This window comes from Anolis sagrei, chromosome 1, assembly GCF_037176765.1.
Source record: "Anolis sagrei isolate rAnoSag1 chromosome 1, rAnoSag1.mat, whole genome shotgun sequence".
In the NCBI taxonomy this organism is placed as follows: Eukaryota; Metazoa; Chordata; class Lepidosauria; order Squamata; family Dactyloidae; genus Anolis; species Anolis sagrei.
The window spans coordinates 182452781-182464958 of NC_090021.1; the positions used below are offsets into that span (position 1 = coordinate 182452781).

Genomic DNA, 12178 nt, shown 5'->3' on the forward strand with positions numbered 1-12178 from the left:
CTAGAGTCCATAGGATATAATGGAAGGAAGAGAGCACTTGAATGCAAGAATGTATAGGTTAAAAAATGCAAACAAAATCTGTGTTGGTGCTCTCAATGTGGTACAAAATTGGCTTATATATTTATTACATTGTTGCCCTACTTTTGAGAAGTTTTTGAGGGCAAATTTGTCTCTAATTAGACCATGTGTGATAATTTCACCTCCTCTTTCATCACAATATATCTGAAGCACTTCAGTAAGTGAAACATAACAGTAATTTTAAAACATACAGAAGAAACGGGAGATGAAACAGCACAGAACAACTCCGTTGTGTGTGAAGGCACAGAAAAGAACAAAACTTAATAAAGATTACAAACAGTTTCTGGGGATTACTGTGACTGCAGTTTATTTTTTAAAAGACCAATATTAACTTGTTTGTTTGGACACTTTGAAGTTTTCCATTACAAAAATACAAATAGTGTCCCAGCTCAGTTTCAGGGAATTTTTAAAAGGACTCTTTAAAAGAGTTGGGCAAAATCCACAGTGATTGTTTCTAAACATTAATATGATAGGCAAAAAACATCTACCCATGTTCCTCTGTTGCATACGATAGAATTAATGTATCAATTGTAATAATGATCATTTCCTCCAACTCTTTCAGTAAATTTTCCCCTGTAGGCCTCTCCCATCCTTACTGTGAGAGCACAGGAAGATTTACAGCAGAGGATGAAACACTCCCATTTTATACACGTAGAGAGAAGTCCCACTTTGAAGACATGAATGTCTCTATCATGTGTCCTCAAAGAACAGGTTTATGAAAACTAACTACCTGAATTTATATCATTCCACAAATACTTAAACAAATATGGATGAGTGGCTGTAGGTTGTTGTACCTCACAACCTCTGAGGATGACTGCCATAGATGCAGGAGAAACGTCAGAAGAGAATGCTTCTAGAACATGGCCATACAGCCTGAAAAACCTACAACAACCCAGTCATTCCAGCCATGAAAGCCTTCGACAATAAATATGGAAGAACTTTTACAAAAAAAAGGCCCAAACTTTTAAAAGGGACATTAATTCTGCTCTGCGTTAGTCTAAAGCAAGTTTATCTAAAACTCATTTGTTTATTTACTTATGAGACTCTCAAATAGACAAATTAAATACATTAAGGGGGGGGGCAATAGCTGGATTAAGTTTAAAGGAACTTCACATGTATCTGAATGAAACCTGGTACCATTGCTAGTAGATGAGTACACAAAAATGCCATTCTGTAAAATGAGAGTTTCTATTTGCCAGTGCTGTGTTTTGTACACACATGGCAAATTGAGACAATTTTATTGATCAGCCAATTGACCTTATCAAAACACACAATATAAACACAATGTATAGTAAACATCTAGTCCAAGTAAAAATTGAGACATTTTGCCTGAATCACAGAAAGTGAAGCGGCACCATAAACGCAGCTCATTGCATGGAAGAAGTGTTTCACACAAGGAATGCCTGCAATGCTAATGCAAGCCCACTTGTGACTTGGTGCCATACCCAACTTCCTCTGAGGCTCTTGCCTAGAGGCAGTGAACAAAAAAAAAAAAGGGGGGGGGAGGACACTACATTTAGACACACTGGGAAATAGCGTACCAACAGAGCAAAGAATTCTGAATGCACAATGAGTTTCAACTGCAGGAAGAAGACAAACAAATATGCAAGTGTTCAAATCTCAAGTGATGCCGAAGCAGACTAACTGCAAGGGTATCCCTTTAATAAAATGATCATTTCTTTGATAGATCACATCCCTGGTGAAATCAGCAATATCTTGAATTGCATGAACATATGGATAAATGTTTGTTCTCTCTCCACACATGAATACACCCTTAATTATAAACAGTAGTTTTTTATTTGTTTTCACAAAATCATGGAGAAATAATTTCTGTAAAGATCATGCTTGCCATAGCAACCCCAGAGCACCCAAAGTTGATTATGCGTTAGTAGAGGCAACCCTTTATTTAGAATTCATTTATCGACATAAGGGAGTCGTTTGAGAGAGTACCTTTAGTCCAAGCCAGTAAGCCCAAATGACTGCCACAGCATGCTTGCGCCTAGCCTCCTCCTTCAAGCGTTTCAACTCCCTTCGAGCCTAAAATGTTTAGATAGTGAATCATAGAGACAGCCCAATGCAGACAGCAAAGTGACAAGGGGGGGAAAGAATGCACCCACTGATAGAATAGCTGATACAGGAAGATGGAAGAACAGGGTGCAACCTTTGGACACTCCAGCAGGTGAAGGCAGGGTGGAAGAAGAACTGGCCCTCAGCACTGCTTCACCGAAAGTTACAAAAGAATTAGGTGCAGCAGACATCCCACTGCACTGGCACCTGCGGTATGGCAAGGTAAGATGGCCAAAGCTTAGCTGTTATTAAATTTTAACAGAAAAACCTTATGCACAGCTCCAGCTCAAAAGGAGGTTAATTCAGACCAAACATTAGAAACCAGCTGATGTACAAATGAACCAGCATAAGTATCCCAGTGATAAGGGCACAACCATCCCTCTTTAATTTATATTGTTTTATTGCATAATCTTGTAAATGAGTTTTCACTTGGTTGTCACATAAATATATATATATATATATGAATACCACAACACAAAAACATGACATCATGGAATGTAAAACAAGGCTCATGAAGGAAATCTTTGTGGATCAGGGTTCCTGCTGATCTTTTTCGGAATTAATACCTATTAATATCCCAGTTCATTTTATAGAAAATTTCTCAGGGAAATTTGGGCAGTTGACATATTTCAGTATTGAAGGGCAGCCTCACCCAATAACTTATCATCCAGTACATAATCAACTTTCTTATGAAGTTAAACATAACTGGACGTTATACAACTCACATCTGGTCGATATACTGTTATTTGTATTAGTACAGATGCAACTGCGCTATAAATATTTAAATGTGTTTTGGCCAGCACTGAACACCTTCCATCACCTTTCAGTGTGTTATAGTGATAGTTCCTTTAAATGACTGCAGATAATAATTTAAAAAATAATTTAAAAGGAGTAGACACATCAGATATGGTTGTACTACAGCTCTTACACATTTTCTTCTATCTGTGGCTTACATTATTTGTTGATCGTGTTAATCACAATCAAGCTGGCTACTACTTAAGGCAACCCTATGAGTGAGTGATGTCCAAGACATCCTACTATTAGTAGATGTGCTCAGCTCTCACAAAGTCAGGGTTGTTGTTTCTTGAACTGAATCAATCCTTCTACAATGTGGTCACCCTTTTTTCCTAAAGCCTTATCTCATGAGTCATGTCCTCTCACAATATGTCCAAAGAATAACAGCTTCAATTCAATCATTGTGGGACAGCAACCTTCACTGTTTCAAAGGATAAATTCAGTTTTTTACTGTTGTATCTTACCTACACATAAACTAAAACACACTTGCTGTATGCAATGATAATGGGGGGTGGGGCGTAGTTTTATAAAATCTGTCAAGTATAACTTTGAACTTTCTTTAAGTGAGCAAGTAGTTATTTCAATCATTCTTCTATTCAAATATCTAAATGTTAAAATATCTATTTTCTGGGAAAACTTATTATTTAACACACTATCCCTGTCCAAAACATTCATATCTTTGACTGTACCAATTTACTTTAGAAGTATCTAGGCCAGAGGTCCTCAAACTAAGGCCCGGGGGCCGGATGTGGCCCTCCAAGGTCATTTACCCAGCCCTCGCTCAGGGTCAACCTAAGTCTGAAACGACTTGAAAGCACACAACAACAACAATCTTATCTCATCAGCCAAAAGCAGGCCCACACTTCCCATTGAAATACTAATAAATTTATATTTGTTAAAATTCTTCTTCATTTTAATTATTGTATTGTTTTAAGTGTTTTTGCACTACAAATAAGATATGTACAGTGTGCATAGGAATTCATTCATGTTTTTTGCAAATTATAATCCGGCCCTCCAACAGTTTTAGGGACTGTGACCTGGCCCTCGGTTTAAAAAGTTTGAGGACCCCTGATCTAGGCCATTATCACAACTCACATCATTACTTCAAATTCTCCAGTTTAGTCTTGCTGTCCATTATAGCAGTTGCATCATTTCATGATTTTTTTATTGCACAGTTAAATACTATACAGGGAGAATTATAATTGCTCATCTGCTGAAAGCCTCTGATCATCAGATCTCATAAAGCCAATGGCTGAAAACAGGCCTCACCTCAACAAAACACCTTTATGACAAGTCGGACTGCTCCAAAATATTCCCTACTTGAAGTAACAGAAGCTCTCCAAGATCCTGAACAGGTAGATTTCTGAACTTAAACATCTAGTGGTGATACCTGAGAACTTTTACCTGCAAGGTATGTACTCTGCATCTAAGATAGGGCCTTCACCAATACAAGTCATTGACATTTAAAGCAGGCTGGTGGTTATATGTGCCCAGAGCAGCAAATAGGTGATGTTAGTGGAAATTCTTTAGGAAGACCTGCTGCACAAAAAGGGCTGCATCACATTCAACTCAGGCTTCAACTCCATTTTTGCAGAAGCCATCGAGACAAGGTAGCTGATCACAACGCTGAAGAAGTGAGTGCCAATGAGAGGCAGGTTAAAGAAGCAAAAGCTGCTGCAGCTCTGCAGCATGTCTGTATGCATATATGTGGCAACTAAAGTGGGTCTACACTACAGTATTAGGCCCCGGAATCAAAACAACTACACTACACTGGTTTATTTTAGTATTTAAACTGCAATACTATACTTGAGCTTGTAACCAACTACCTCCAGTTATAGTTTACCACAGATCCCTGTTTCTATGCTAGGCACGTTATCTGAAGGTAAACACAATGGAGGGCTGAACTTTCCAATCATGGGCTACTGTTATGTCCGTAATTTTGCCTTCCCTTTATCCAAATGGTTTTTGTGGAAAAAGAAAAGGATCAGCACTTAGACCTGGACTCAGGAATCTGTTGCTCTAGATCCTGATGATCTACTAGTCATGACAACAAATGCTACTGGGAGCTTGAGTCCAATAGTTTCCTCAATCTCCGCATTTAAATCACCTCTTAAAATCCAATACCAATATGCAAGGCTTCCTTGCATTCTGCCAAAGTCTTTCAGCAGTACCAGTCCTGCTCCAGGCTGACACATCCTGCTCCCCTCCAGCTCTTAGTATTCAATTTGCAGGGTTGCCCACAAACTGAAAGTCCTAATCTCACATGCTCCCGTTTTCTTCCCAGTGACTCACCATAATTTTTTGTCCCTCCTTGCTCCAGTTTACATCTTATTTACATGCCTTTGCAAGAATTTCCAAAATGGTATCTGCATTAGGCTGCAACAGCAGAAATGACCAAGAGTTTAGTGGCACCTTAAAGACTATCAAGTTTGATATGGCATGAGTTTTCATGGACTGCAGTCCACTTCATTCAGGTGCAAAATGTGTTGCTTTTACTGTGTCTCAAAATGCTTTCTGCCTTGGCACATGGGCTATTAATTTATTTGAAATTTAGGGTGAACCTAATGCTGCAATGTGCAAGAGTAGTGACAAATAGGCTTGCCTTTTGCAATTGTTATGCTGTACCTAGGAGTAAATCCACTTAAATGCAGTAACACTTTTATCTAAATAGATGTGCGATTGATTGTATTCCAGGGATGTTATTTCCTAATCCTGAAAGCAGTTTCAGGAATTCAAACAGTGAGATGCAATAGACCACAATTAAGATGACTGTTACTTATGATTGGACAGATTTCCTGTTCATGTTTAAAATAAAATAGGCCATTGTGTTATCATATGATGTTGGGATGAGGAATAACATTCAGAAATGTGAAGTATCTGCACTGTTGTGCATTTATGCTTCTTTTTCCCTCGCTAAGTATGGAAACCTGAAAAAAAAATTACAGTATGTGCATGCTACAAAAAGTTTTGCTTCAAGACATGCAAGCTTAATTAAACACATAACACATAACTGAATCCTATTATTTTCAATCTAAACATCTAATGACTTGTTAACACACAATTAGAGCTATAAAGCTGGACATGGCAACATTTCATTTTCCCCAGTAAGGGATTTTTTTTTTCAGGTTAAGTGTGGCACAAAGATGAAATGGATGGTTATTAGCAATCGCATGCTCAAGTTTAGTAAGCTAGTGGATATGGTTAATTCTTGCTTTTCTTTCTGATGATGGTTGGATGAGAAAGGTGAGGCACATGACACTTGCAGGTAGTACCTTAAATCCAAGCCAGTAAGACCAAATAACAGCAATAGCAAGTTTATTCCTAGCCTCCTCCTTCAGCCGCCTCAGTTCCCCTCGCGCCTGTAGTGCATTTAAAAATGAATTACAGAAAATTCAGAGAGAAAAGGTCGCTTCAGTTTACCAATGAATAAAGAGAAAGAAGGGGCGTGTCATTTCACACAGTACAAATGGAAGTGAGTATAGTGGCTAGACTGAAACTGGCTAAAAGTATAGCTGCAAAAAAGAGAGCACTGCTAGCAAAATATACTAAGCAGCTGGATGCATTACTCCATTCTATTTTGTACCATGTATTCCAACAAATAGAAGCTTGTTTGTTTTTTCCTACCTGAGCACCGTGCCAATATGCTGCAATAGTTGTGACAGCTTCCTCACAGCGCTTCTGGTGCTTGAGTTCACGCAAAAGTTTTCGGGCCTGTAAAAAAATACCCAACATATATCCAACCTCAGAGTTAACACTTATATATCTGTTAAACAAGACATGGCATGATTGAGTCTCTCTCCATACGCATCAATATCTCTCTTCATATGAAGACATATTACTTCACAAATCTTTAATTCAAATCTGATGTGATGGAATTCTGTGTACAGAATTTAAGAGTTTATTTATAAAGACATTTAAAAACTGCCTTTGATCATCTCTTCCATAAGTGCTCTCAAGGTGTATAACAACAACACAAAATGCAAGAAGGAAAAATGAGACCGTAGAAACAAACAAAAGATAGCACAAATACAGACAAATTAAAACCACTGAAAACTTGGCAAAATATATATTGTCTTCACTGCCCACATAAAAAAAATTAGGAAGTATTAACTATGGTGAGCAGTACGTTGAAAGCGGAAATGTTTACACTGCAAAATCTGAGGCATAGCTATGATGTTATGGATCTGGTTTAGAATCCCTGCATAATTCTCACCTAAGAATTTATCTGTGTGCTTATAATGATGATAATAACAGCAACTACTACTACTACTATTACTATCACTATGTCCACTTAAAAGTCCAGGCCAAGTTTACATAAATTATACAAAATTATCATCATCATCACCACTAAATATCTGCATACAAATTTAAAACATGATAGCGGGTGTTACAATGACTAATGGAGAATAGCATTTGTTGATTAAAAATTGTTATGGGTATATGAGAAGGGAATGGCCACCTTTCTGAAGATAACCTAAATCCATTGTTGATGGAGATTTTATGTCAATAAAAACATTCATGTGTTTGGAATAATCAGCAGATGTGCATAATTCAAATTCTAAATTAAGGGTCGAGAACATTTTGTCCTATAGATGTTTGGACCATAAGTGACTGTCTCTTCTCCTCTGAAAACTACTCCCTTATAAGTTTACTTTGACATGACGAAACAGAAGTTGGGTTTGGAAAGTCAATCTTTCTGGCCGTGTCTGACCTAAGAAGCCGCAATTACATGTTATATGTCAACATGCTCCAAAAAGGAAAAGATGAGAATGGAAGAATACAATAGAAAACAGAAAGCTTTACACTTGCAGTGATAAATTGTTTTAAAAATAACACCAGAGTTCTTTATGTCTACATAACATCTTCAAGTCAGCGTTAAGATGCATTCCTGAACAAGAGACACCAAGCAAAACATTAAAGTCTCAATTCCTGCAAAGAAGAACTTCTATTCATAGGTTTAGCTACCATCATATATTTCCAGTGTAGAGTAGGTCAAGGGAATAAAGTTATGGACTCACCTTCCATCCTCTGATGTAAGATTGTACTACGATTGCCGAACTTTTGGTCTGTTGGTACTTCTTTTGTTGCTACATTACAAATTGAAAACATTTAAAAAGCAAATCAGGATTTCTAAAAACTGGAATATTACACACATTAAATATATTACTGAGTAATGGAACAGAAGGATCACTAAGAAACTAGATAGCTGTATGATGCAAAAACAAAGGGTATTAATGTATCTCCAAGTAGATGAAATGGGGAAGAGGGAGATCTATCTATCTATAGCTAACTCTTCTTCAAACCCATTCTACTCTGATTTATACAGGAAAAATTTCCAAATATTTACTGGGACTTCTTGCTTGAAAACTCACCATAGCCCTGCTCCAGGAGGTATGCACTTAGTTGTGGTTAGGCATTATTCCTAAACAACTAAACCATGACTGAAAACTGACCATGTGTGAAGCCATAGTTCTGAATCATGTAAACAATGATTATGTTTATATCTCCACTTGGGAAGTTCCCCTTCCTCTCCAGGGTTTTCTGCTCACATGATAAGCAAATAATTCCCACAAGCAGTATATCTAGGATCTTCTTAAAGCAGCAAACTATGGTCAGGTGTTATTCTAAAATGCTGTGATGCTGTTTCTGTAGCATTTTCAGTTCAATTCAAGGTATCTTTTTTATTACTGATACACAGAAAAATATTCCATTTACAGCTATGATCTACCAAGACATTTTAGTTATAAAAGAGATGTACAGTCTTGTATGACTGTTTTTAAATATTCTTCTTGCTGTTTTGTTTAATAATAGCGGATACTTTAATGTTGTTGAAAAGCTATAGTTATCTCTGTAGGACATGTAGGATCAGGCAAGAAAGGAACCTATACAAACAATATTCTTTCTTACAGCATATCTTCTGTACCAGGCAGCAATCACAATCTGACTTTTTTTCATGAGAAGGAAATGTGTGCGGCACTTCCAGCCTCTGTAGATTTTCTGAATTAGTGTGGCCAAGTCCTCAAGGCGTTGTTTTCTTAGGTCTTCCAATGTGAAGAGCTATACAAGATGCAGCAGGAAAGAGAAAGCTAATTACAGGCAGTCCTCGAGTTACAAACATCTGAGTTACACATGACTCATAGTTAAGAATGGGGGTGAGACAACAGGAAGTGAGAGAAATCTATCCTTAGGAAGGGAAATTTACTCCTGAAAGAGTTATCACAGAGAAAGTGTCTCCACTGAAGCTCTATCACCAATTCTTGTTTCCACAATTTTTTCAAAATCCCATTATTAGAGGGACAGAAAGTGCAGTGAAACCTTCTGAACAGGGCACAGAGAGCAAGATAAAGCTATCAGAAGAGAAGACATAACTTTAATGTATGTTAAGTTTATTTTATTGTCTGCAGTTTAGACCCACAAGACAAATGTTTTGAAGAATGTGTGCTAAATGTGAGTCACTGCGACAAACGAAAATGCTTTTATTTCAGCTGTGTACCATCTTACTGTTCTTCAAATTTGTAAAACCCATTGCTTAGCAACGTGAACTTTCCTTTAGGTCAGAATAAAATGCTGGAATCTCACAAAAACAAAAAAGAGGAGAAATTGTTATTGAAGCATTTTTATCTTAATTGAGAAACATTAGCTGACATACTGTTCTTGGATTGCGGATGAAGATTTTTGATCTACCCAGGGAAAATTCTTCTTCAGGGATTTCTAATTCCCCAAACAGAACTTCTACACCAGCTCTACAAAACAAAGAAAAAGGCAAGCTATTACACATACTAAAATGAGCATTTGCTTACATGTGCTTCATTTACCATGAGTATATTATTGAGGGAGAAAGGCAGCATTTTCCTAGATATTAAAAGAACAAAAATCCAATAATTATTACCTATTCAGTTTACAAAATCTAATATTCTCAACATAAAAATGATAAACTAGTTAACATAAGGCTACTTTGATTTATAATCACCAGACTGTGAAATTGTCCAAGCAGCGAAAGTGTGTTCTATGTTTTTATTAGGGATTGACTGATTGAATGAATGAATGAATGAATGGACAAACTCTTACCTGGCCGGGCCTTTCCAGTGTGGCCATGTCTGTTTACAAAGCATTTTGTATCTTTCTAGACAAGGCTCATAAAGTTGCCTGAATGCATATCCTGCCCTTCTAACACGGACATTTTCTAGTAAGCCCAAATATCGAACCTGATGACAAACTAGAGCTTCATTGAAAATGTGGGCAGCTTTTTTATCGTTTGGCTTAATGCACCTGCAAAAAAAAAGAACTTTGGTTTACAAACTTATAAAACCGTATTTGTTAGCCAACATTAAAGGATTCTTAAACTCAGTTTTAAAGCAGCATTTTACAAAAGCAAGAACATAAGGAGTGTCAAGGCTTAGATGCAAACTTTGCCTTTGCTGGTGGCAGGAGTATGTCCTGATGAGAAGGAAGTACGAGAAGATCTTCAAATGAATAGCTGGAAATTGAATTCAAAGTAAGTTATACCTTTATTTGTTTCATGAACTTATACATTGCCCCTTATCCTGCCATATTCTGAGATGAACAGGGATATAATACATTGATTTTTAAAAACAAACTAAGAATAAAATAATTTAAATATCTGATAGCTGATTAAATTGTTCTTATCAGACTTGGGAAATTTTGGGAGTTGCTAATATATTCCCATCTCTACTCGCATTCCCTTGCTTAGCAAAAAATCTTCCTCACATTGCCTCCCTATACTTAAATTCATAAATTCACAATTATATACATATTTACCAGATGGTTATCCATGATGCAGGATGTACAGACAAAAACGCATCTTTGAGGCAATACAAAACACTGTTCTAATGTATATCACCATGTTCTTTTTTAAACAAGCCCCATTTCAGTTACATTTTTAAAAAAATCTTATGTACTACTTATGTTCCCTTTGACGCAATATGAAGATGAGCTGTAAACTGCTGTAAACTTATCTTGCAGCAGTTTGCAAGGCAGCACAAATTAAATGTCTACAAAATGTCATTGCAGACAGAGAGTTGGAGGAAGGGTGAAAGGCTCCAACATAAAACTATCAAGTTATTGAAAAACTCTGCATTACACAGCTTCTTGGATTCCCTATTACTGTATTTGCTAAGGAAGCTGAACAGCTGGTAGGTATCTGCAGACAGATGTTTGCAAGAGGTCCTAAAGCAGTGGTTCTCGACCCGTGGGTCCCCAGGTGTTTTGGCCTACAACTCCCAGAAATCCCAGCCAGTTTACCAGCTGTTAGGATTTCTGGGAGTTGAAGGCTAAAACATCTGGGGACCCAAGGTTGAGAACCACTGTCCTAAAGCCTCATGGGACTGCAACTGAGCAAAACCAAGGTGTCACTGAATGTTTGCTTAGTATCCTATTTTCATCTCTAGTTCTCCCATCCCCAGCTCCAATTCACAAACAATGAAAACCGTGATTGATCACTCCAGTTCTAACTCTTTCTCTTCAGACATTTCAGGTTTGTTTTACTGACTGTTAGGAACCTGAATACATCACCTTTTTTAGTGTAGACAAATCCCATGTCCTTGTAGCACAGTCGTTCCTGACCTTTGGGCCTCCACGTGTTTTGGACTTCAACTCCCAGAAATCCCAGCCAGTTTACCAGCTGTTAGGAAGTGTGGGAGCTGAAGTCCAAAACACCTGGAGGCCCAAAGGTTGGGAACCACTGTTGTGGAAGAATATTCATTACTAGAGGAGGTGATCTAGCACTTCATTTGATCAATTTTTACAATGTACACCATCGCATATTTAACCCTTTAACTTATTCTTAGCGTTTCCACTACACACAAACTACAGATGATACAGGTAAATTTAACTAGTGAAGTGCCTTATCAAGGAAGTAGTTTATCTATTGATTTAATTTATACCCTGTTCTTTCTCCTTATCCAGAATTCAAGGTACCAGAGTAGTTAATCCCTATAGATTAAATCTAACCCACTAACATTCTACTTATACTAAAAGGAAATAAATATTTCCAATTTTGGAAAGTCTACTCTGCTTGGTATTACTGTTGGATTTAGCCTTTATGAAATGTTTCACACTGAAAGAATATTCATGCCACAGATTGCCAAGAAGAAGCATTCATGGTATTCATACAACATAAAAAGCTTGGGGTGTCCTTTAGTTCTTCAGGAATTATATGAACTCTTGATTGCTTTCCTTTGGACATATTCAAGATTACCACTTTCAAATATATTGTTTT

The 12178-nt window shown here is 37.2% G+C and overlaps 1 protein-coding gene across 5 annotated transcripts in view; it reads right to left on the reverse strand.

Annotated features, from left to right (window-relative positions):
• Positions 1–12178, reverse strand: part of MYO1B (myosin IB) — a 130437-nt gene that overhangs the window by 14834 nt on the left and 103425 nt on the right. For 2 of the 5 annotated variants that reach the window (XM_060780711.2, XM_060780702.2), the window contains exons 18-24: positions 10009–10209; positions 9590–9683; positions 8848–8997; positions 7959–8027; positions 6565–6651; positions 6213–6299; positions 2029–2115 (exon numbers count right to left, since the gene is read on the reverse strand). In XM_060780711.2, coding sequence (XP_060636694.2) covers positions 2029–2115; positions 6213–6299; positions 6565–6651; positions 7959–8027; positions 8848–8997; positions 9590–9683; positions 10009–10209 — 775 coding nt within the window. The remainder of the gene's footprint in view (positions 1–2028; positions 2116–6212; positions 6300–6564; positions 6652–7958; positions 8028–8847; positions 8998–9589; positions 9684–10008; positions 10210–12178) is intronic. The other 3 variants (XM_060780687.2, XM_067470779.1, XM_060780696.2) reach the window with 3 other exon arrangements.